Raw genomic sequence first — 25,001 nt, 5'->3', positions numbered from 1 at the left:
TGGGAGAGCAGGGCCCCGACGCCTCTCCCCAGGCACAGGAGGAGAATTCTGCCAGAGGATCCTGCTTTATTCAACGCACCCCCAAACCGGACCCCCCGGCTTGTGGCAGGACGCTGCACGCCCATGGGGCTGTGGGAGGAGCCTGTCCGGGCCCTGCAGCCCCACGCCCCCTCCACCGGGCTTGGATGCTGAGCCCTGCAGAGCCGGGGCTGCGATGGGGAGGGGCCGCCGGGGCTAACTGGGGAGCTCCTCGTCCGACAGCTGCTCGGGGGACAACGCCTGCAGGTGGCTGGCCCGGATGCTGACGATGCTGGGGCAGGCAGCCAGGAGGCTGGCCACACCGGCCGCCGTCACCCCGGAGCCGTCCAGGTTCACCTGAGCGATGGGCACTTGGCGGAGGTAACGCAGCCCTAGAGCAGAGAGAGGCGAGGGGTTAGCCCGGGCAGCGGGACCCAGCCAGCTGGCACAGGGGGCATCCAGCTCCTTCCCATTCCCCACCCCCCAGAACGGGCCTGTGGCCGGTCCCCCACCCCTTCCCCATGCTGCCCCGGGGCAAGTGGAAGCCCTCCTCCCCGGCGTCCGGCCTGGCGGGGGCTCACCTCGGTCGGTGACACGCGTGCGGCTCAGGTTCACCTTGTGGAGCTGTTGGCAGCGGCTGATACCCAGCCTCACCACGCTGTCTCCCACGGGCGTGCTCGCCAGGCCCAGCACCTGGGACAGCAGGCTGGCGTCAGAACACGCTGTGCCCCGCGGCCTGCACCCGCCCAGCCCCGCCCCCCAGGCCGAGGGGGCAGCGAGTAACCCACCCAGCGCAGCAGCCCTTGTGCCACTGCTGCCCCATAGCCTGCTGGGAGCAGCTGTCCATCCATGCCCCACAGCTCCTCCTCAGTGCTGCCCGCCTGTGCTCTGGAGTGAGGAGCAGCGCCATCTCCTGGGCACGCAGGCAGGAGCCGCAGGCAGGCCACAGGCCCCCCTCAGCCCCGCCCCACCTCCGCTGCCATGGGCCACAACCTGGCCTGCTTGGGGGTGGGGTGCCCCAGCCGTTCCCATGGGGGCCAGTGTCTGGGCCAAGCACCATGGGGATGTTGCCAGAACCCGCTGCCAGGGCACCAGCTCTGCCCACGTGGCAGGAACCCCCAGGCCCAGCTGGGGCAGAGACTTTTCACGGGGGAAGGGGAGGAGATGCCCGGGGAGAACCCAGGTACCAGCCTTCCCTGCTAGCCCTGGGCCGCCCTGCTGTGCCCGCCCTGCCCGGTACCTGCAGGAGGGGCAGCTGGGTGATGCAGCGGGCCACGCCTGCGCTGGAGACGGCGGTGCGGTCCAGGCACAGCTCCTCGAGGTGCTGCAAGCCCTGCAGGTGCTGCAGTCCGGAGTCGGTCACCGGAGTGTTGCAGAGAGAGAGCCGCCGCAGCCTGGGGCAGGGACAGGGGCATCAGCAGGGCCGGCGGCTCCCTCCCCCATGGGGACCTAGTGCCCAGCCCCTCCCCCCAGCGTCACTGCCCGGGTGCAGATCGCGGAGGCTCAGGATGTGCACGCGGGTCTATCCCGGGCCTGCCTGGGAGCCCACCCTGAGCCCTGACCCCACCAGCCCCTGCTCTGCTGGGCTCCTCACCCCAACCTGCAGCCGGGCTCGCCACGCCTCAGAGAACCTGCCCCAGCCAGCCAGGGGGGCCTTATTCCAAGTCCCAGTGCCCAGGTCAGAGCGCCCGGCAGACCCCAGCGCACGCCTGCAGCCAACCAGGGACCCGGGGGGAAGGGCGCCCGCAGGGGCTGGGCTGGGCAGGGCAGGGGCTGGACGCCTCCCTCTTCTCCCAGGCACCTGTGCAGCTGGGGCAGATGGCGCAGCCCCTCGTCAGTGATGTGGGTGAAATCGGTCAGGTCCAGCTCCAGCAGCCCCTCCAGGCGGCACAGGAAGTGCAGGCCGGAGTCGGTGACTGTGTGCCGGCTCGGCAGGCTCAGCTGGGCCAGTGGCAGGCCTGAAACAGCCAGCAGGGCAATGAGTGGCCCTCACCCCAGCCCCCCCGCGCCAGCAGCACAGCTCTGGGGCTCCTGCCGGTCCCACCCACCGAGCTGGCCCAGCCCAGCCTCTCGCCCAGAGCCCGGCTCCGACCGGGACACCACACACAGAGCACGCGAAGGGCCTTGGGGCGGTGGACACGTCTTGGGTGGCCGCAGCACCATGAGGGCAGGACCCTGCCCCGGCCGTGCACGGGCAGCTAGTCCCTGCTTCTCCATGGGGCCCGGGGCCCTGCTCTGGCCCCTCGGGGCTCCTGCTGAGCTCGGCCAGGGACCCCCCACCCCAGGGCACTCCTACCTGACACCAGCTGCAGCGCCCGGTCGCCATCCAGGGACTGCACTCCAGACAGGGTGAGCGTGGAGAGGGCAGGGTGGGAGGCCAGGGCCGCCAGGGAGGCTTGGCTCACGCGGGTGTCATCCAGGTGGAGCGTGTGCAGGCGGCTCAGCTGCTGCAGGGCGGAGAAATCCGAGATCTGCCAGAGACCAACTGCCTGTCAGAACCACGCCCAGGGCAACCCCGCCCCCGCCCTGCCTAGAGGGGAATGGCCTCCTACCCCATCCCCTGCCCCCGGGGCCAGATGGGAGCCAGCGCCCCCTAGAGGGGAACGGCCTTCCCTGTGCAGCGACCGCCACTGGACACCTGGTAGCGGGTTTTGCACAGGGAAGTCTTTGCTTATCATTATGCCCCATGCAGGTTCCGGGGCGGCTATATGTGCTACTCAGCTTCCTGGGCTCCGCAGTAAGGACCCCGGACTCCAGGGACATGGCTGCTGAGCCCAGGAAGCCGAGTACCAGCTGCTGCCCCCTCGGATGCCCCGGAGCCTGCATGGGGCACAGCAAAGGCTCAGGTTCTTCGGGAAGAGACATGAGCTTTTCCCGCAGGGTGGCTCGGGGTCTCGGGGGGGGAGGCGCGGTGCGGCTGGGTGGCTCTGGCCAGCTCGAGGCTCCTCTGGGCCGGGGGGGGCTCGGAGCTCCAGATGCGGGGGGGGGAGGACACAGTGGGGCAGGACCGGGGGGCTAGCTTCCCCGAAGGGGGGCTCAGTCTGCCGCCCATGGGCCCCATGCCCCATTCCCCACCCCGAGCCAAGCAGTCTCTGACCTGGGACCAGATGGGAGCCAGCACCCCCTAAAGGGGAAAGGCCCCGTGCCCCATTCCCTGCACCCGTAAGCCAGCCAGTCTCCACCCTGGGGCTGGATCGGGGCCGGTGTCCCTTACAGGGGAAAGGCCCCGAGCCTCATTCCCCGCCCCCCGGAGCCAGCCGGACCCCCGTTGCGGGGTGGGATCGGAGGCAGTGCCCCTTAGAGGGAAAAGGCCCCATGTCCCATTCCCCGCCCCCCTGAGACAGCCAGACCCCCGTCGCGGCGTGGGATTGGAGCCAGCGCCCTAGAGGAGAAGGCCCCGTGCCCCATTCCCCGCCCCCCTGAGCCAGCCGGACCCCCGTCGCGGGGTGGGATCGGAGCTGGTGCCCTAGAGGAGAAGGCCCCGAGTCCCATTCCCCGCCCCCCTGAGCCAGCCGGACCCCCGTCGCGGGGTGGGATCGGAGGCAGTGCCCCTTAGAGGGAAAAGGCCCCGTGCCCCATTCCCCGCCCCCCTGAGCCAGCCGGACCCCCGTCGCGGGGTGGGATCGGAGCCGGCGCCCTAGAGGAGAAGGCCCCGAGCCCCATTCCCCGCCCCCCTGAGCCAGCCGGACCCCCGTCGCGGGGTGGGATCGGAGGCGGTGCCCCTTACAGGGGAAAGGCCCCGAGCCTCATTCCCCGCCCCCCGGAGCCAGCCGGACCCCCGTTGTGGGGTGGGATCGGAGCCGGCGCCCTAGAGGAGAAGGCCCCGAGCCCCATTCCCCGCCCCCCTGAGCCAGCCGGACCCCCGTCGCGGGATGGGATCGGAGCCGGCGCCCTAGAGGAGAAGGCCCCGAGCCCCATTCCCCGCCCCCCTGAGCCAGCCGGACCCCCGTCGCGGGGTGGGATCGGAGCCGGCGCCCTAGAGGAGAAGGCCCCGTGCCCCATTCCCCGCCCCCCTGAGCCAGCCGGACCCCCGTCGCGGCGTGGGATCGGAGCCGGCGCCCTAGAGGAGAAGGCCCCGAGCCCCATTCCCCGCCCCCCTGAGCCAGCCGGACCCCCGTCGCGGGGTGGGATCGGAGCCGGCGCCCTAGAGGAGAAGGCCCCGAGCCCCATTCCCTGCCCCCCTGAGCCAGCCGGACCCCCGTCGCGGGGTGGGATCGGAGCCGGCGCCCTAGAGGAGAAGGCCCCGAGCCCCATTCCCCGCCCCCCTGAGCCAGCCGGACCCCCGTCGCGGGGTGGGATCGGAGCCGGCGCCCTAGAGGAGACGGCCCCAAGCCCCATTCCCCGCCCCCCTGAGCCAGCCGGACCCCCGTCGCGGGGTGGGATCGGAGGCAGTGCCCCTTAGAGGGAAAAGGCCCCGTGCCCCATTCCCCGCCCCCCGGAGCCAGCCGGACCCCCGTCGCGGGGTGGGATCGGAGCCGGCGCCCTAGAGGAGACGGCCCCGAGCCCCATTCCCCGCCCCCCACGCATGGCCCATCACCTCGGTCTGCTTGAGGCTGAGTAGCACCAGGCCGGGCGCGTACTGGGGCAGCAGGCGCAGCGTGCTCTCTGTGATCGCCGTCCTGTTGAGGCTCAGGTAGCTGAGCGCGGAGGGAGCCGAGTGCAGGTAATCTGCCATGCCGCAATCGCTGATTTTGGTCTGGTCCAGAGTCAGGTGCGAGAGGTGCGGGAGCCCTGGGGGGAGCAGATGTTACCAGGGGCAGAGACTGGCACAGCCTGAGGACAAAGCCAGTGTGTGTGTGTGTGTGGGGTCCAGCCGCAATGGGGGGAGCAAGTGGGAGGGTACATGGCGACGGAGGAGAGGTGGGAGGGGGCGGGGCCGGGAGGGACGAGCGATGGGAGGGGGCGGGGCCGCGAGCAGTGGGAGGGGGCGGGGCTGTGAGCCGGGAGGGACGAGCGGTGGGAGGGGCAGGGCCGGGAGGGACGAGCGGTGGGAGGGGCTGTGAGCCGGGAGGGGGCGGGGCTGAGCTGGGAGGGACGAGCAATGGGAGGGGGCGGGGCCGGGAGGGATGAGCAGTGGGAGGGGGTGGGGCTGTGAGCCGGGAGGGACGAGCGGTGGGAGGGGGCGGGGCCGCGAGCAGTGGGAGGGGGCGGGGCTGTGAGCCGGGAGGGACGAGCTGTGGGAGGGGCGGGGCCAGGAGGGACGAGCGGTGGGAGGGGCTGTGAGCTGGGAGGGGGCGGGGCTGTGAGCTGGGAGGGACGAGCAATGGGAGGGGCGGGGCCGGGAGGGATGAGCAGTGGGAGGGGGCGGGGCTGTGAGCCAGGAGGGACGAGCGGTGGGAGGGGCGGGGCCGGGAGGGATGAGCAGTGGGAGGGGCGGGGCCACGATGGACGAGCGATGGCAGGGAGGGGCCGTGAGCCAGGAGGGACGAGCGGTGGGAGGGGCTGCGAGCCGGGAGGGACGAGCGGTGGGAGGGGGCAGGAAGAGGCGGGGCCGTGAGCCAGGAGTGATGAGTGGTGGGAGGGGCGATGCAGGGGGTTGGCCCCCTTCAGCCATGGGGCAGGCTGCCCATGCACTGTACCTTTAATGAAGTGCAGGCAGGCGTCCGTGAGCTTGACACAGGCCGAGAGGTTGAGGTGCTGAAGTCTCTGCAGGTGCCTCACCACGGACAGCCCCTGGTCTGCAGGGAGGGTGGGGGACACATCAGGGCCGGGGCTGCAGACCTCACACCATCACCACACTGGGTCCATCCCGCCCAAGGGGCCTTGTGGGAACCGGGGGGGGGGATCCTGACCAGTGTACACAGGGATCCCTTCCCCCACGGCCGGAGCATCTTGACCCCGCCGAGAGCACAGAGCTCTGCCCCCCTGCGTAACAATATCCCAACAGTCCAGGCAGCCCAGGGCCATCGGCTGCAACAGGGGCTTCAGCGGGCGTGAACAGGACAGGACAGTTATCGAGTGATCCGTCCTGGTCGCCCACTCCCAGCCTCCGGCAGCCAGAGGTTTAGGGACACCCAGGGCATGGGGTTGTGTTCCTGCTCATCCTGGCTAATAGCCATTAATGGACCTGTCCTCCATGAATTTATCTAGTTCTTTTTTGAACCCTGTTATAGTCTTGGCCTTCACAACATCCTCTGGCAAAGAGTTCCACAGGTTGACTGTGTGTTGTGTGAATACTTCCTTTTGTTTGTTTTAAACCTGCTGCCTATTAATTTCATTTGGTGACCCCTAGTTCTTGTTTTATGAGAAGGAGTAAACAACACTTCCTTATTTACTTTCTCCACACCAGTCATGATTTTATAGACCTCTATCATATCCCGCCTTAGTCATCTCTTTTCCAAGCTGAAAAGTCCCAGTTTTATTAATCTCTCCTCATATGGCAGCCATTCCATACCCCTAATCATTTTTGTTGCCCTTTTCTGAACCTTTTCCAATTCCAATAGATCTTTTTTGAGATGGGGCGACCACATCTGCACGCAGTATTCAAGGTGTGGGCGTACCATGGATTTATATAGAGGCAATATGATATTTACTATCTTCTTATCTATCCCTTTCCTAATGATTCTCAACATTCTGTTCGCTTTCTTGACTGCCGCTGCACATTGAGTGGATGTTTTCAGAGAACTATCCACAATGACTCCAAGATCTCTTTCTTGAGTGGTAACAGCCAATTTAGACCCCATCATTTTATATGTATAGTTATAATTATGTTTTCCAATGTGCAATACTCTGCATTGATCAACATTGAATTTCATCTGCCATTTTGTTGCCCAGTCACCCAGTTTTGTGAGATCCCTTTGTAGCTCTTCGCAGTCTGCCTGGGATTTAACTATCTTGAGTAGTTTTGTATCCTCTGAAAATTTTGCCACCTCACTGTTTACCCCTTTTTCCAGATCATTTATGAATATGTTGAATAGGACTGGGCCCAGAACAGATCCCTGGGGGACACCACTATTTACCTCTCTCCACTGTGAACACTAAGGTTACGTAGAACCTCTCTGTTAACCCGATTTATCCTTTAGCTGCCTGCACTGCCAGGCCTGTGCCAGATTGGAGGGGGGGGCTCTTGTGTCATGCATACGCAAGGGAACCTGCCCCAACAGCCCCCTGCCCCAAGGGAGCCAGGGCCTGGGGGGGACACCACAGCCACCCCAGAGAGAGACAAATTGAGGGGCGTGCGACAGCCTGGCCCGCACTGCCCCACAGGGGGCTGCCCGCAGCACTCCATGGGCCCAGGGCAGAGCTCCATGGGCCTTCAGGGGCGGAGAGACCCCAGACCTAGTGTCTGTCTGTGGGCCTGCCATACATCCTCCTCTTCCCCATGAACAGGGCTGCCCGTACCAGCGAGCCAGCACCCCCCCCCCAATACTGGTGAGCCAGGCCTGCCCCGTACCAGCGAGCCAGCGCCCCCCCCCCCCATACTGGTGAGCCAGGCCTGCCCCGTACCAGCGAGCCGCCCCCCCCCCCCAATACTGGTGAGCCAGGCCTACCCCGTACCAGCAAGCCAGCCCCCCCCCCCCAAATACTGGTGAGCCAGGCCTGCCCCGTAACAGCGAGCCAGCCCCCCCCCCCAATACTGGTGACCAGGCCTGCCCCATACCAGCGAGCCAGCCCCCCCCCCCAATACTGGTGAGCCAGGCCTGCCCCGTACCAGCGAGCCAGCTTCCCCCCCCCCCCCAATACTGGTGAGCCAGGCCTGCCCCGTACCAAAAAAAAAAAAAAAAAAAAAAAAAAATTAATGGAGATATCCCATCTCCTAGAGCTGGAAGGGACCTTGAAAGGTCATCGAGTCCAGCCCCCTGCCTTCACTAGCAGGACCAAGTACTGATTTTGCCCCAGATCCCTAAGTGGCCCCCTCAAGGATTGAACTCACAACCCTGGGTTTAGCAGGCCAATGCTCAAACCACTGAGCTATCCCTCCCCCCAATACTGGTGAGCCAGGCCTGCCCCGTACCAGCGAGCCGCCCCCCCCCCCCCCCAATACTGGTGAGCCAGGCCTGCCCTGTACCAGCAAGCCAGCCCGCCCCCCCCCAATACTGGTGAGCCAGGCCTGCCCCGTAACAGCGAGCCAGCCCCCCCGCCCCCCAATACTGGTGACCAGGCCTGCCCCGTCCCAGCGAGCCAGCCAGCCCCCCCCCCCCCCCCGAATACTGGTGAGCCAGGCCTGCCCCGTCCCAGCGAGCCAGCCCGTCCCCTCCCCCCCTATACTGGTGAGCCAGGCCTGCCCCGTCCCAGCGAGCCAGCCCGTTCCCCCCCCCCCCCCCCAGTACCGGTGAGCAGGGAGCAGGAGACCAGGCTGAGGTGCCGGAGGCTCTGGAAGGCCCGCAGCTGACGCAGCAGCTCGTTGGTGGCATAGGGGTAACAGCTGAGGACCAGGGTCTGGATGTGGCAGCCGAAGAAGAGCTCCAGGGTCTTGGGGCGCAGCAGCCGGTGGAGGATCATGTAGGCCAGGAGGCGCTCAGCCAGCGGGGGCGTCAGGGAGGCCAGGCTGCTGCAGTACTGCTTTCGGGGGGCTGTGGAGGAGACACCAGGTAAGGTGCTGGGGGGCACTGGGCTGGGGGCAGGGCCATGGGGCTGTACCTGTCAGCAGGGCCACGGCCGCCCGCAGGGCCATGTGGAAGAGCTGAGGCACGTGGGAGAGGCGGGGGGGGTTCTTGTGCCCTGGGGGTGGGGCCGGCTCCTCTTGGCCCTGCAAGGCATTGTGGAAGCGCTGCTCCGCTGCCTGGGCCACGGCGCCCGGCAGGTCCGAGGGGCCCACACCACGCCCATCGTCTGCAGCCCTGCAAGGAGGAGCTGGGTCAGGCCATGGCCACCGCCCTTGGGGAGAGGCGCCTTCAGCTGGCTCCTCCCCGGGGCCCCGGCCCAAACCCAAGGCAGCAAACTCCCTGCCCCACAGCTCACGCCTTGCAAACAGGCCAGTGCTGGATTCCCTGGGATTCCCACGGCCGAGCAGAACTCTGCCATGACCCCCAGGCCTTCTGCACCCCGAGCTGCCGCCCACAGCCGCCGGCACATACCTGAGCCTGTTGCCCTCTGCCGGCCACTGGTGCTGCGGCTCCACCGGGCCCCGGCTCGGAGATGGCAGCAAAGGAGCCAGCCCTGAGCCTGCAGATCAGAGCAGATCACGTCAGCGGAGGGGGGAGCCACGTCGGGAAAGGGGCCAGCCCCTTGGGCAGCCATCCCCCAACTATCTATCCTGGAGCTCCTGGCACCTCAGCCCCCGTTAACCCAGTGGGCAGCGCAGGGAGCTGTGGGCGCCCAGGGCAAGCAGGCGCCTTCGTGCCATCTCCCGACGCCCACGCAGGGCCGACTGCGATGCCAGTGCAGAGGCGGAGTCCGCTGGGTCCCGACGTGCGCACAGGGGCCCTGCCACCACATGGTGCCCACTGGCCAGATAGATGTGGTGGGACCAGGCCACCCTCCCCATCACAGACTGGGCTGCCCGTTAACACGTCTCCTTGCCTAACGCTGCGGGCGATGGGGCTGTCACGGCCAGAGCAGACACATCCCTGGCACGAGGGATCCCCAACAGGGCAGCCCAGGACTCGGAAACGCCATGGGGCCTGCCCCACACCGACAGTCCCCTCCCTGGGACTGCACCCTGTCCATGTGGCTCTGCGCCCTCCCCCCGCCCCCTGCATACCCTCCGGCCCTGCTGACCTGGGGGGGACAGCTCCTCGGCCAGCGGGCTGCACACAGTGGGTGCTGCGGGCTCTTGCTCTGGGTTTTCTAGCGTCAGCCGCTGTCCCTGGCCTGCGGGAGGGGCAAACAACAGCCAATCCAACAGGGCTCACGCTGCCCTCCCCCTGCGAGGGAAGGACAGAGCCCCCTTCTCATCTCCCCGCTCCCCCCTGGGGACAGGCCTGGCAAACGACAGCCCCCCAAGGAGTCCCCAGAGCCAGGCCCCCCAGCCCCTCACTAGCAAGTGGGCACGAAGCCTCCCCAAGGCCCCTTCCCCCACCGGCAGGCTGGCAGCTTACCCCAGAGATGGTGCGATGGAGAGGTCGACTCCCAAAGGACATGGACCCCGGGTTTCCCCGGCACCACCCTGCGCGCAGGGGAGCTCAGCGCCAGCCGCAGCTCCTCAGCCTCTGGGAACATCCCTTCGGCCATGGCCTCCTCCGGCACGAGGCTCAGGATCTCGCCCCTGCCCCAGGCGTGCTCCTCCACGGGCAAGGCCTGAGGCCTGGGAGGCTGCAGGGGCCCGGCTCTGGCCTGGGGGGCTGCCAGGGCGCTGGTGCCCGACGGGAGTGGCTCGGTGGCCAGGACGCACAGGGTGGCGCTGGGGGTCAGGCCCAGAGCCTGCAGGCTGCAGGGCAGCTCGGCTGGGCCGAAGCGGCGCTTGGGGAAGCCCTGAAGGAGCGTGAAGGGCGGCAGGTCGGGGTGCAGAGTCGAGAGGCGCTGCGTGACGTGCTGCAGAGGGCAGTCGGCTGGGAAACGCTCTCGCAGACACTGGCCCGAGGGCAGGCGGATCTGGGGGCAGAGAGAGCACAGCGGTGAGGCACAGCATCCCAGGCACAGGGCACCGCCAGCCCGGCTCCGTGCCCAGACAAAACCCACGTGAGGCCAGGAGAGGAGACGGTACCGGCTACTGCCCCATTCCCCCCTCAGAGCAAAGGAGGGGGCAGCACGGGGCTCAACTCCTGTTCCTGCCAGGTCATCAGGTGTAGGGTAAGATGCAGCCGCCTCTAGGGTGGAACATGCAAGCTGCGTGTACGGGGTCACTGCCCCAGCACTGCCAGGACACAGGGATGCAGCGCCCGCGGGTCAGGGCAGTCAATAGAACAAAGCCAGCGCTGACTGAGGGGAGAGCGCCCCCCCACCCGGGACATTGGGGCCAGCGCTGACTGAGGGGAGAGCGCCCCCCGGGGCATTGGGGCCAGCGCTGACTGAGGGGAGAGCGCCCCCCCGGGGCATTGGGGCCAGCGCTGACTGAGGGGAGAGCGCCCCCCCCCCCCCCGGGGCATTGGGGCCAGCGCTGACTGAGGGGAGAGCGCCCCCCCCCGGGGCATGGGGGCCAGCGCTGACTGAGGGGAGAGCGCCCCCCCCCCGGGGCATGGGGGCCAGCGCTGACTGAGGGGAGAGCGCCCCCCCCCGGGGCATGGGGGCCAGCGCTGACTGAGGGGAGAGCGCCCCCCCCCGGGGCATGGGGGCCAGCGCTGACTGAGGGGAGAGCGCCCCCCGGGGCATTGGGGCCAGCGCGGACTGAGGGGAGAGCGCCCCCCCGGGGCATTGGGGCCAGCGCGGACTGAGGGGAGAGCGCCCCCCGGGGCATTGGGGCCAGCGCGGACTGAGGGGAGAGCGCCCCCCGGGGCATTGGGGCCAGCGCGGACTGAGGGGAGAGCGCCCCCCCGGCGCATTGGGGCCAGCGCTGACTGAGGGGAGAGCGCCCCCCCGGGGCATTGGGGCCAGCGCTGACTGAGGGGAGAGCGCCCCCCCGGGGCATTGGGGCCAGCGCTGACTGAGGGGAGAGCGCCCCCCCGGGGCATTGGGGCCAGCGCTGACTGAGGGGAGAGCGCCCCCCGGGGCATTGGGGCCAGCGCGGACTGAGGGGAGAGCGCCCCCCCCGGGGCATTGGGGCCAGCGCTGACTGAGGGGAGAGCGCCCCCCCGGGGCATTGGGGCCAGCGCGGACTGAGGGGAGAGCGCCCCCCCGGAGCATTGGGGCCAGCGCTGACTGAGGGGAGAGCGCCCCCCCCGGAGCATTGGGGCCAGCGCGGACTGAGGGGAGAGCGCCCCCCCCCGGAGCATTGGGGCCAGCGCTGACTGAGGGGAGAGCGCCCCCCGGGGCATTGGGGCCAGCGCGGACTGAGGGGAGAGCGCCCCCCCTGGGGCATTGGGGCCAGCGCGGACTGAGGGGAGAGCGCCCCGCCGGGGCATTGGGGCCAGCGCGGACTGAGGGGAGAGCGCCCCCCCTGGGGCATTGGGGCCAGCGCTGACTGAGGGGAGAGCGCCCCGCCGGGGCATTGGGGCCAGCGCTGACTGAGGGGAGAGCGCCCCCCGGGGCATTGGGGCCAGCGCGGACTGAGGGGAGAGCGCCCCCCCGGAGCATTGGGGCCAGCGCTGACTGAGGGGAGAGCGCCCCCCCGGGGCATTGGGGCCAGCGCTGACTGAGGGGAGAGCGCCCCCCCGGGGCATTGGGGCCAGCGCGGACTGAGGGGAGAGCGCCCCCCCCGGGGCATTGGGGCCAGCGCTGACTGAGGGGAGAGCGCCCCCCCGGGGCATTGGGGCCAGCGCTGACTGAGGGGAGAGCGCCCCCCCGGAGCATTGGGGCCAGCGCTGACTGAGGGGAGAGCGCCCCCCCCGGAGCATTGGGGCCAGCGCGGACTGAGGGGAGAGCGCCCCCCCCGGGGCATTGGGGCCAGCGCGGACTGAGGGGAGAGCGCCCCCCCCGGGGCATTGGGGCCAGCGCGGACTGAGGGGAGAGCGCCCCCCCCGGGGCATTGGGGCCAGCGCTGACTGAGGGGAGAGCGCCCCCCCTGGGGCATTGGGGCCAGCGCGGACTGAGGGGAGAGCGCCCCCCCTGGGGCATTGGGGCCAGCGCTGACTGAGGGGAGAGCGCCCCCCCCGGGGCATTGGGGCCAGCGCTGACTGAGGGGAGAGCGCCCCCCCCGGGGCATTGGGGCCAGCGCTGACTGAGGGGAGAGCGCCCCCCCCGGAGCATTGGGGCCAGCGCGGACTGAGGGGAGAGCGCCCCCCCCCCGGGGCATTGGGGCCAGCGCTGACTGAGGGGAGAGCGCCCCCCCCGGGGCATTGGGGCCAGCGCGGACTGAGGGGAGAGCGCCCCCCCCGGGGCATTGGGGCCAGCGCTGACTGAGGGGAGAGCGCCCCCTGCTCACACCCCACTCAGCTCCGGGTTTTCTCTTGGAGTCTCCCATGCCAACCCCACCCCACTCACCGGAGGTGGCTGGATCTAGCCCAGGGCAGGATGCTCTCAGGGGAAGCCGGAGGTTTTGCATATCCAGGGAGGGGCTCCCTTTGCCCTCTGGTTGGCAGCACCTCCTCAGCCTGGGCCTCCCCTCGTCAGAGGAGGGGCTCAGCTCTCTGGGGCAGGGCCCCCCAGGGACTTAGATCCTCCGGCCAGACCAGCTCTGCAGCAGTTCAGGACTCACCATCAGCAGGCACTGCCCCTCACTCGCCAGTTGAGCTCTGCCCTCCGGCCTGTGGCCCTGGGCAGCCGGGGGGTCCGTTATCTGGGCCCACTGGGTCTTTGCCTGGACGCTTCTCCGGTCGTCAGCGATTCTCTGCAGCACCAGCTCCCGCTCCTGGGGGAAGAGGCTGGGCATGACTGCTGGGTGCTCCCCCCCGCTGGCACCTCGCCAGGCTCCGTCCTGCCCTGCCTCAGCGGGGCACGGCCTGCGGCTGAGGGGCAGAGACGCAGCCAGAGACTCAGGGGCTTCTCCAAAGCTTGAGTCTGCAAAGCCAACGGCGGTCACTCCCCCGGGGGGTGCGGCCGGCCACAGGAGCAGCTGGAGACACTGCGGGCGGCAGCGCTGGGAGCAGACGGCACGTGCCAGGAGTGTCCAGGGCGGCTGCCCTCCGCCGCCCCTGCTCCTCTCAGTCCCAAACGCAGACCCTCACTCCCGCCCCATGGCGCTCACCTTCTGCTTGTTCTGCTTCTCGGCTTTCGCCTCCTGAGCCAGCTGTTCCCGCTGCTGCTCTTCCAACTCCTTCCGGCTTGCCTTCATCCTGCAGCTGGGCCCAGCCTCGGCCCCTGGCCACCGAGGGGAGCTGGGCCCTGGGGGCGCAGAGAGAGAGAGTGATGGAGCCGCCCCCTCAGTCGCCTGCCAGGGAGAGGAGCCAAGCGGGGCAGGGGGGCACGCACCTGGCAAGCGGAGCTCGGCGCTGGGAGCCTCTGACCCCAAAGGCACCTCCTGGAGCTTGGGAAGGTTGAAAGCTGCAATTGCTCCTCCTGGCTCTTCGGGAGGCGCTGTCTGGAGCCGCTGCCCCCTCTCCTGAAGTAACCTGCAAAGCACAGAGAACGAGGGGGGAGCTGAGGACCCCCAGCATCATTCTCTAGCCCCCCCACTTGCCTGCACATCCTGCAGGTGGCTTTAGGGCCAGCAGTGATCAGTGCCAGCACCCTTTAGAGGGGAAAGACCCCATGAGCTGGGGGGGCTAGACCGGCTCTGCATCCCCACCCCCCCGCTCGTTCGGCCAAGCAGAGGGTCTTGTGCTCCCTGGCCTGGGGGTCTCCAGGCAGTAGCTCAGGCGAGGAGAACGCCGGCGGCTGGGGGCCTGGATTTGCTGCGACTAAGGACGGCTCAGCCAGGCAGCGATGGGACCAGAACAAAACCTGCTGCTGTTTCGAGACCTTTCACCCCAATGGAGAGCCAAGCTCCCCGGGCCTCTGACGCTGCACTTCTGGGCACAATGCCCCGGCCAGCTCCAATCCCTCTGCCACGTGGGGACTCAGGCACAGGGCCCCACGCTGCAGAGCTTGCACATTCCCACGGGCCGTGAAGACAGCATGGGGTCACCACCGAGAGCGGGCGATATTCACAAGAGCTGCTCTGAGCACGAGCCACAGAAACGCCCTCTCCTTTGGAAACAGCGGTGCCCCAGTGCGGTTTATTACGCCTGTAAATGTCTGTTCCTTTTCTGAGTCCTGCAGAGCCCTTGGCATAATTATATCATGAGGCATGGAGTTCCACAGGCTAACGGGGCATCACGTATACAAGTATTTGCTCTCCACGATTTCAGCCTTTCGGGATGTCCCCTCATCCTTGTGTTATGAGAGGGCAAACAGGAGCCCCCCATCCACCCCTCTGACCCATTAGTTGTGCTGTATCCAGTCGGCCTGTCCTTGTCTACACTGAGCAATCCCAGCCTCTCATGCCGTCCTCGGGCAGGCCTGACAACCCACCTCTCACAAAACGCCTCTGAGATCTTTAACGAGCACAAGGCAAATGGCCAGGACATCAGCTCTCCACATCACCTGAAAGATTACATCCCCCTGCCGAGCCCCTGCCCCGCTCCCTGCAGCCCAGCGCCCCCGCCGAGCCCCCGCCCCGCTCCCCGCAGCCCAGCGCCCCCTGCTGAGCCCCCGCCCAATCCCTGCAGCCCAGCGCCCCCCGACGAGCCCCTGCCCCGCTCCCCGCAGCCCAGCGCCCCCCCCCACCAGGCCCCCGCCCCCCAGCACCTCCCGCCCCGCTCCCTGCAGCCCAGCGCCCCCGCCGAGCCCCCGCCCCACTCCCCACTGCCCAGCGCCCCCCCGCCCCGCTCCCCGCAGCCCAGCGCCCCCCGCCGGGCCCCCGCCCCGCTCCCCGCAGCCCAGCGCCCCCCGCCGGGCCCCCGCCCAGCTCCCCGCAGCCCAGCGCCCCCTGCCGGGCCCCCGCCCAGCTCCCCGCAGAGCCCCCGCCCCGCTCCCCACGGCCCCCCCACCGAGCCTCCACCCCGCCCCCCACGGCTCAGCGCCCCCTGCCAATCCCCCGCCCCGTCCCCCGCAGCCCAGCGCCCCCTGCCGAGCCCCTGCTCAGCGAGCATCAGCCTGTCCAGCCGGGTGCCCCAGAACTCTGCCATCACAGCCGCCCCCGCCGAGCCCCCGCCCCACTCCCCGCAGCCCAGCGCCCCCCGCCAAGCCCCTGCCCCACTCCCTACACCCCAGCGCCCCCTGCTGAGCCCCCGCCCCATCCCTGCAGCCCAGTGCCCCCCGCCGAGCCCCTGCCCTGCCCCCCGCAGCCCAGCGCCCCCTAGCACCGCCCCGGGGCAGTGACTGAGGGCAGAGCACCCATCCTGGGCCGCGCCAGGCAGTTGCAAGGTGGGGCTGGCTGTGGCCGATGGAGGCTCGCTCCACCGGGCAGCGCGCAGCTGGGCCGAGGGGCCAGGCTGCCCCCCAGGGCCGGGCGCTCTGCCCTGCAGGCTGGTGGGGACGAGGCCACTCACCATTCGGTGGCCTCCTGCAGGCTGAGGGAGCCGGCCTGGACGGCCGCACGCGCCTGCCCCTCGGTGAAGCCCATCTCGGTGAGCGCCAGGAGCAGGTCGCCCAGAGTCTGGAGAGAAACAGCGCGGATGGGTCACGGCTCGCCCAGTGCCCGGGACGGGGGCAGTGGGGTGCCCGTGGGGCACGGGGCGGTGCTGGAGGGGGCAGCGGGGTGCCGGGGGGGCAGGGGGCTGCCTGGGGGGGCACGGGGCGGTGCTCGGGGGGCAGGGGGTGCCCAGGGGAGGCACGGGGTGTTGCTGGGGGGCAGCGGGGTGCTGGGGGGGCAGGGGGCTGCCTGGGGGGGCACGGGGCGGTGCTCGGGGGGCAGGGGGTGCCCGGGGGGGCAGGGGGAGGTGCTGGGGGCGCACGGGGCGGTGCTGGGGGGGCAGGGGGCTGCCCGGGCGGCAATGGGGGGGCGGGGACTGACCAAGTTGCCCCAGGGCGGGTTTGGCTCCTTCCCGGTGCCCACCTGGGTCAGAGCGAGGGGGGCCGGAGCCGGGGGGCGGGGTCAGTGGGGGGAGGGGCGGGGCCGGGGTGTCAGTGGGGCGGGGCGGGGCCGGGGGGATCAGGAGGGGAGGGGAGGGGCGGCGCCCGGGGGGGGAGTCAATGGGGGGGAGGGGGTCCCGGGTCTCACCGCGGGCCGGTCCATGGCGGGTCCCGGGGGCGCAGCGCTGCGGGCGGGTCCATCCGCTCCCGGCAGCCCCGAGCCCGGAAGTGCCGCGGCGGTTCCGCCCCCCCACATGGCCCGGCCGGGTTCCGGTCTCAGGCCCTAGCCCGGTGGGGGTGTTCCAGTGGCGCAGTGTGTGGGGGGCGAGTTCCAGTGGCGCAGTGTGTGGGGGGCGAGTTCCAGTGGCGCATTGGGGGGGGGGGCGCGTTCCAGTGGCGCAGTGCGGGGGGGGGGGGCGGTGCAGTGTGGTCTCTCTTGGGAGGTTTTGGCAGCACATGCTGGGCCAGTAACTGGTTGTGCTACAGTGACTGGGGAGAAGGTGTCACCCAGCACGCAGCTGTCTCCATCCCATCATGTCGTCTCTGCCGGCACCATTGTCAGCAGTGTTGCAAGCCCAGGCCGCTTAATCCCCGGTCTGTGCAGAGCTTCCAAAGAGCGGAAGCACAGGGAACGTGACATACTTGGGGGACAGATTGCTGTGGGACATAGCGAGCCCCAATTCACAGAGCAGCTGCAGGTTGTGGAGATCCGCTTGTGGGCCTGCTGATTTGTCTATGCCACAAAATTAGGTCAGCTTAATTTAGGTCGACCTCCAGCCACTGCAGTAATTCAGTCGGCTGTTGGTGTCCACACGACCCTCCTGCCCGGGCTGCGCGTCCTCACCAAGAGCACTTGCACCGACTGAAGTGGGGCATCGTGGGGCACTGACCGCCCAGTGTGGACACTCTGGAGCCCCCACCCACCCTGCCATTCTTGTCAGTTTCACATCTGCTTTGTCTGGCTCAGAGCAGGCACTCTGAGAGCTGCGGGCGCTCCTAGGGGAGCTGGGAGCTCTGAGGGGAGCTGGGAGCCCAGATCTCAGGGCTGGCCAGCAGCAGCTGGAGCTGTGAAATTGACAAGAATCTCCTTTTCACTGCTGGTAGGCTCCTTGCTGTGAAAGGGAGCTGGGCACAGGGCTCCCAGCTCTGTCTCTCAGGGATGGGGCAGGGGCCAGCTGTGAGCCTCAGACTGGGTTCCAGTTCACAGCAGGGAGCCTATCCACAGTGAAACTGACATTCTTGTCAATTTCAGGGCTCCAGCTGGGAGCCTGTTGCCCAGGAATGACAGCCAACAGCAGATGTAAGTAACCATCGCCCTAACTACACCGACATACGCACTATGCCTCTTGTGGAGCCAGGTGGAGTTATGTTGGCGTAGTAGGCCACTGACTTGGGTGGAAGCAGCATTCTAGCCTAGACACTGACATAATTAGGTCGATGTAAGCTGCCTTACGTCGACTTAACTCTGTCGTGTAGACCAAGCCTGAGAAACAAACACTTGCAGTAACCCTGGCACTGGCACCTGCTCCAGCTGCGATGCAGCTGCCCCGAATGCTGTCCTGGGGGAGAGACGGCCAGCAAGGGGGCAGCTTGAGCCCCAGCTCAAGGGGAGAGGGCTCGGAACACGCCCAAAGGGGGGAGTTGGCAAAAGCTGTCAGGGAAGGAGAAGAACCTAGATACTGAGCTAGCGGCAGAACCAGAGCTGGGGGCGGAGGTGAGGTGATAAAAGAACAGGAGAATTAAAGCAGAGCACTGGGACGTGAGAAGGCGGAAAGAAGGAAAATATAAAAGATTTCGGGTCAGGAGAAGCAGAAAAAACTAGAGCTGGGTCCGTGAGCAGAGACTCTTCGAGAAGGGAAATAAAATCTCCAGCTGTCCTGGAGTGAGAGAATCAAGGGAAAACACTGAAAGGAAATATAACTGGTGAAAAAGGGACTTGATCCCAAAGCTGGGTTCGATGAAAACAGATCCTGAAAACAGTCAATGAGAAGCCCACTCACATAGGGCCTAACGTATATGAACAGAGAGAATGTCTGAACAGGTTTTGAAGGAATACAGTCCAAAGATCGCTAATGGATAAGTGAGGGCCCACTTGGTGAAGAAACCCACTTGTGGATACACTCGGTGAAAAGAGGTACAGCCGCAGGAATGTCGAATCTAAGGAGCACTTCAAGCGAAAGTCTCCCTCCATCCCTCTGGCCGCCCCCTCCGCACTCCCTGTTTCTCTCAGGTTACTCACAGACTTGGAGTTTCTCTCTCTTGGGCTCTACCTTGCCTGCCTCTGTCCCTCCACTGTCACTTTCTCAGAGGGAGGGGCTACCTCCTCTCCAAAGGAAAAGGACATGCAAGTGTGCAGGGCCATTCGTCATCTCCTGCGATGCAGGACTGGGACTCTTGGTACCGTGCAGGACATAGGGGGTGGATCTGCAGCAGTGGGGGTCCAAAACTGCAGGGGGGCGATAGATGGCATATCCCTATTTCAGTACCAGAGCACCTTCCCACAGAGCACAGCAACAGAAAGGGCTGCTTTTCTGTGTTTACACAAGTGTTGGTGGGTCACCAGGGACACTTCACCAACACCAGTGTGGGCTGGCCAGTGAAGGTGCGTGGTGCACACATCTTTAAGAACACAAGGCTGTTCACAAAGCTACAAGCAGGGACTCCCTTGCTCCTGAAGCCGCACATTGGCCACCTCGACAGCACCAAGGAAAGATTCAACTCCTGGCTCAGCAGGTGCAGAATGACAAGTGAATGCGACTGAAGGGACGCTGGTATTGTTTACTCAAACGATTGGACTTCAGTGAAAAAAATCCCAATGGTTATAGCTGCCTGATTTGTCCTGCATCAAACCTGCGAGGCAAAGGGGGGAAAGTTGCCGCCGGGCTGGAGAGAACAGCCAGGCACAAGGGTTATTTAAAGAGCTCTGAGATGAGCTGTGTGGTTCAGGGAGGCTTTGGAAGAGCACTTCATCCATGAGAGTAGTTAAGAATTCGATAGCATTCATCACATATAATTCTGACAGGTTTCCGTACCCCTTTTGGTTTATGTCCCGCCCCCCGGTCTCATAGTTGGACATGTATGCTTTGGCACAGGGATGGTCCGGGTGCCAGGCTCCGGCAGGCAGCGGGGCCTGAGACCCCACCTGGCTGGAGTCACGGTGTCAGAGCCTGGGATGGTCTGGGTGCCAAGCTCCAGCAGCAGCAGGGCCAGGCTCTGTGGAGCATGAGGAGGCAGCGTCAGCAGAGCTCAGGGGCTGTTCTGGATAGTGGATGTGCCACGTCCCCTCCCAGCTCTGTCATTGCTTGGTTCTGAGCTGCCCCCTCTGCACTTCATCATGCTGCATTCCCCCCCCCCCCCGTGTCTCCATGGCTGGTCCGTGACTCTGGAGCGGGGATGCCCCAGCATGGAGATAGGACGTCATTGCTTTCTGTCTGCTCCCTCATTTGCCTGCTAGGGGAGTGTTTCATCCCTGGGGCTGTAGGGACAGTTACCCCCATCTGATGCAGAATGCCAGCGAGTCTCACGGAGCCACTTCGCCGCTGCTCCTTCTCTCTCTGAGGGGAGCCACCAAGGCAGAGGTGCGAAGCGTTACGCTGTGCATGGACCTTGACTGCCTTGCTGCAGAGTGCGTCCAGGGTGCTGGGTGCAATCAGGGGCTTGTATTCCCTGCCCAGGGCGTTCACCCTTTGCCACGGGACTGAGCTCCAGAATCCAAAGGTTCAGGGAAGAGCCCCAAGAATGATCACAGGATTAGAAAACATGCCTTAGAGCAGTGGTCCCCAAACCAGGGGGCACATGGCAAGGCCCAGGCCAGCCCCCACGGGGGGCAAGGAAGGAGCACCCCCAGCCCCACTGTGCCCCATGCCCTGCTCTGTCCTCATTCCCTCTCTGCCCCTAGGCCAGCTCCACCTCCAGTCCTAACTCCTCCCCCATCCTGCCCCCAGCTCCCCGTCAGCCCAAGCTCCACTGCTGAGCAAACTGCAGAAATGGGGGGGTGGGGTGGAGGGACAGATTCCATTACTGGTAAGGGAAGGCGTGATGAGAAAAGTTTGGGCACTACTGCCTTAGAATGATAGACTTGAGGAGCTCAATTTAGCTTAACGAAGAGAAGGTTCGGGGTGACTTGATTACAGTGTAAAGTACCAATATGGGGAACAAATATTTAATACCAGGCTCTGCAATCTAGCAGAGAAAGGTGTAACACCATCCAATGGCTGGAATTTGAGGCTAGACAAATTCAGACTGGAAATAAGATGTAAATTGTTAACTGAGAGAGTAGCTACCTATGGGAACAATTCACCAAGGGTCGGGGTGGGTTCTCCATCACTGGCACTTGTTAACTCCAGGCTGGATGTTTCTCTAACTGCTCTGCTCTAGGAATGATGTGGGGGCAGGGCTCTGGCCCGTGGTACACAGGGGGTCAGAGAAGATGATCACAAGAATCTCTAAGGCTCTCAGCTTTCATTTAAAAAAGGGGGATGTTTCTTGCCCGCCTGGCTGTGAAAAGAGCCTTGGAAATGTGACTTGTGCCAGCTGGAGTGCCTGAACCAGCAACTCCCAGAGAGGCCAGTGGCTCCATTCCCCTGGGGCCTGCTTTTAAGGGGTTAATATTATTAATTTGGCTAGTATCGGTGATAAACTCGCCAATTCATCTGATAGAAGATAATAAGGTTCTTGTCCCAGAATCAGGCTACGCAGTTTGCAAAGGACCCTTGGGGATATGACAAGAACTCTCACACTGAGACAAATGTAGCCTTAACAACAAGGAGTCTGGTGGCACCTTAAAGACTAACAGATGTATTTGGGCATAAGCTTTCGTGGGTAAAAACCTCACTTCTTCAGATGCATAGAGTGAAAGTTACAGATGCAGGCATTATATACTGACACATGGAGAGCAGGGAGTTACTTCGCAAGTGGAGAACCAGTGTTGACAGGGCCAATTCGATCAGGGTGGATGTAGTCCACTCCCAATAATAGATGAGGAGGTGTCAATTCCAGGAGAGGAAAAGCTGCTTTTGTAATGAGCCAGCCACTCCCAGTCCCTATTCAAGCCCAGATTAATGGTGTTGAATTTGCAAATGAATTTTAGTTCTGCTGTTTCTCTTTGAAGTCTGTTTCTGAAGTTTTTTTGTTCAATGATAGTGACTTTTAAATCTGTAATAGAATGACCAGGGAGATTGAAGTGTTCACTTACTGGCTTCTGTATGTTACCATTCCTGATGTCCGATTTGTGTCCATTTATTCTTTTGCGGACGGACTGTCCGGTTTGGCCAATGTACATGGCAGAGGGGCATTGCTGGCACAGGATGGCATATATAACATTAGTGGATGTGCAGGTGAATGAGCCCTTGATGGTGTGGCTGATGTGGTTGGGTCCTCTGATGGTGTCGCCAGAGTAGATATGGGGACAGAGTAGGCAACGAGGTTTGCTACAGGGATTGGTTCCTGGGTTGGTGTTTCTGTGGTGTGGTGTGTGGTTGCTGGTGAGTATTTGCTTCAGGTTGGGGGGTTGTCTGTAAGCGAGGACTGGCCTGCCTCCCAAGGTCTGTGAGAGTGAGGGATCATTTTCCAGGATAGGTTGTAGATCGTGGATAATGCGCTGGAGAGGTTTTAGCTGGGGGCTGTATGTGATGGCCAGTGGTGTTCTGTTATTGTTGGGCCTGTCCTGTAGTAGGTGATTTCTGGGTACCCGTCTTGCTCTGTCAATCTGTTTCCTCACTTCCCCAGGTGGGTATTGTAGTTTTATGAATGCTTGATAAAGATCTTGTAGGTGTTTGTCTCTGTCTGAGGGGTTGGAGCAAATTCGGTTTTGGAATAACAATCAAACAGTAATCCAATGGTAAACTAATCAGTTACAAATGCAGTAATGCTGCTCTACAGATACATGTGATATTGTGCACTATAAAGCTTTGGTTAATATACTCACACCCTTCCTTGATACAGTCTCTCTGGTGGTGAGAGACCAAGGACCAGCCTCGCCTCTGGCATGCCAAGAGAGCTCAGGTCCAGGTTCCTCAGTTCTCGAGTGGGAGAAGCAAGAGAGCGAAGAGTTATCGAGAGTCTGACCGAACGGACTGAAAACTTACAATGCAGACTAACAGACAAACAAAGGAGCCTGAAACTCAGAAGCTTTGGCGCTCAGCAGCTTAGCAAAACTGGAACTTAGAAGCTCAGAAGCTACCTTCCCTCTTACAGAGCTTGAACATCAGGCCCTCCTTCTATATCCAAACTTGGTTCCTCACCCACAAACTGCTGGGGTGCACTTACTCCCTAGGCTGGTCTGTTGGTACATATTGACGACACATACACACATTAATGACTTTAGCTTGTTCTCACATCAGTTATTTCTGTCCTAAGGGGTTATTTTGGCTCTTTCCTTGTGGGGTACCTGGTAAGTTTAAAAGGGTATGAACTTCGGAAGCCCCCTGTGCCAACCTGCTTCAGCACATCCTTTACCTATGTTAAAGGGCACACCATACACAGACCTTCTGCTTTAACTTATCACTATCGATCTGGGTGAAAGCTCCCAGACACGTCTGCTAACCCTAACCCTCAGTTCAACATACAGGATGTGGCCTGTAGGGCCCTTGCATTACAGCCAAACTACTTTAATAACAACCACCTATAAATCTGTTATAATAAAACAAATAATCAAAACCATAAGAAAAGATCTATACAGGCAAGCAAGCAGGCTACACCCCTCCCTGGGGAGCAGAGTCAGAATCCAAAAATGGACTATCAGGTGGATAGAAAGCTGGCTAGATCGTCGGGCTCAACGGGTAGTGATCAATGGCTCCATGTCTAGTTGGCAGCCGGTATCAAGCGGAGCTCCCCAGGGGTCGGTTTTGTTCAATATCTTCATTAATGATCTGGAGGATGGCGTGGACTGCACTCTCAGCAAGTTAGCAGATGACACTAAACTGGGAGGAGTGGTAGATACGCTGGAGGGTCGGGATAGGATACAGAGGGACCTAGACAAATTAGAGGATTGGGCCAAAAGAAACCTGATGAGGTTCAACAAGGATAACTGCAGAGTCCTGCACTTAGGATGGAAGAATGCCATGCACTGCTACAGACTAGGGACCGAGTGGCTAGGCAGCAGTTCTGCAGAAAAGGACCTAGGGGTTACAGTGAACGAGAAGCTGGATATGAGTCAACAGTGTGCCCTTGTTGCCAAGAAGGCTAATGGCATTTTGGGCTGTATAAGTAGGAGCATTGCCAGCAGATCGAGGGACGTGATCATTCCCCTCTATTCGACATTGGTGAGGCCACATCTGGAGTACTGTGTCCAGTTTTGGGCCCCACACTACAAGAAGGATGTGGAAAAATTGGAAAGAGTCCAGTGGACGGCAACAAAAATGATTAGGGGGCTGGAGCACATGACTTATGAGGAGAGGCTGAGGGAACTGGGATTGTTTAGTCTGCAGAAGAGAAGAGTAAGGGGGGATTTGATAGCTGCTTTCAACTACCTGAGGGTGGGGTTCCAAAGAGGATGGAGCTCGGCTGTTCTCAGTGGTGGCAGATGACAGAACAAGGAGCAATGGTCTCAAGTTGCAGTGGGGGAGGTTTAGGTTGGATATTAGGAAACACTATTTCACTAGGAGGGTGGTGAAGCACTGGAATGCGTTACCTAGGGAGGTGGTGGAATCTCCTTCCTTAGAGGTTTTTAAGGCCCGGCTTGACAAAGCCCTGGCTGGGATGATTTAGTTGGGGATTGGTCCTGCTTTGAGCAGGGGGTTGGACTAGATAACTCCTGAGGTCCCTTCCAACCCTGATATTCTATGATTCTACAGGGGAGAGTGTGTTAAATAAGAGACTTTACCGTCATGGCTGTGCTGAGTGTGTTGTTCAAGCCGTGCTGAATCACAGAGCCGTAGGACTGGAAGGGACCTCGAGAGGTTACCCAGTCCAGTCCCCTGCACTGAGGCAGCACTGCGCATTATCAAGGCCAGTCGTTCTCAACCAGGGGTCCACGACCCCCTGTTGGTCCACAAACCCTTTCAGGGGGTCCACGGGACCCCGTGGCTAAAACCCAGAGCCTGAGCCCCAGCACCTGCTGCAGGACTGAAGCCGGGAGCAGCAGGGCTGAATTCCGGAGCCCCGGCGCTCCCCACAGGCAGAAGCCCTGAGCCCCTGGGCAGAGTTGAGGGGACATGGGGGTGTTCCCCCCCCAAACTACAGTGCAAGAGCAGGACAGTCCTGGAGCAGCTCCACCCCCTTCTCTCCCCTCCCGCCCCCTGGCCAGGTCGGAAGCCAGAGCCGGACAGGGCGGGACAGCTGCTGCTGCTCTGGCTGGTGCCACGGAGCCGGGACCCTGCTGTTGCAGGGGGTTGAAGCTGCTCCTCAGCTCCCTTTGCTCTCGCAGCCAGTCAGAGCCACCCGGGGGGGGGGGGGGGACGACCCAGCTCCGGGGCTGGCAGAGCCAGGGACCGCAGGGGAGCCCTCCCACCAGAGAGCCCCTAGCTACCGCCTCCTGCAAAGATCTGCCCCCTCCCTGCACTCCGAGCTACCCCCTGCCCACACACAGCCCCTAGCTACCCCCCCCGCCTGCCCTGCCCCGAGCCACCCCCTCCCGA

At 64.0% G+C, this 25,001-nt stretch overlaps 1 protein-coding gene across 1 annotated transcript; it reads right to left on the bottom strand.

Annotated features, from left to right (window-relative positions):
• Window positions 1-2,007: 2,007 nt before the first annotated feature.
• Window positions 2,008-16,588, bottom strand: LOC135873914 (uncharacterized). The gene is made up of 14 exons (XM_065398523.1): window positions 16,574-16,588; window positions 15,903-16,009; window positions 13,843-13,982; window positions 13,619-13,755; window positions 13,130-13,282; window positions 9,999-10,491; window positions 9,679-9,771; window positions 9,036-9,123; window positions 8,599-8,798; window positions 8,289-8,531; window positions 5,598-5,696; window positions 4,556-4,749; window positions 2,315-2,489; window positions 2,008-2,141 (listed from the first exon to the last, which is right to left on the bottom strand). The coding sequence occupies exons 1-14, from the start codon at window positions 16,586-16,588 to the stop codon at window positions 2,008-2,010; spliced, it is 2,271 nt and encodes a 756-aa protein (XP_065254595.1).
• Between the last annotated feature and the right edge of the window lie 8,413 nt (window positions 16,589-25,001).

This window comes from Emys orbicularis, chromosome 2 (assembly GCF_028017835.1).
Source record: "Emys orbicularis isolate rEmyOrb1 chromosome 2, rEmyOrb1.hap1, whole genome shotgun sequence".
NCBI classification, from domain to species: Eukaryota; Metazoa; Chordata; order Testudines; family Emydidae; genus Emys; species Emys orbicularis.
The sequence above is the reverse complement of the archived record's forward strand: the minus strand, read 5'-3'. Positions and strand labels throughout refer to the sequence as shown.

Bases quoted from the DNA above. Each gene is read 5' to 3' on its own strand.
- LOC135873914 (XM_065398523.1), bottom strand. The intron at 10,492-13,129 runs GTGAGTCCTGAA...CTCTGCCCCCAG, and splicing joins AGGGGCAGTGCCTGCTGATG to ATCCGCCTGCCCTCGGGCCA. The intron at 2,142-2,314 runs GTAGGAGTGCCC...CACCGCCCCAAG, and splicing joins GGCGCTGCAGCTGGTGTCAG to GCCCTTCGCGTGCTCTGTGT.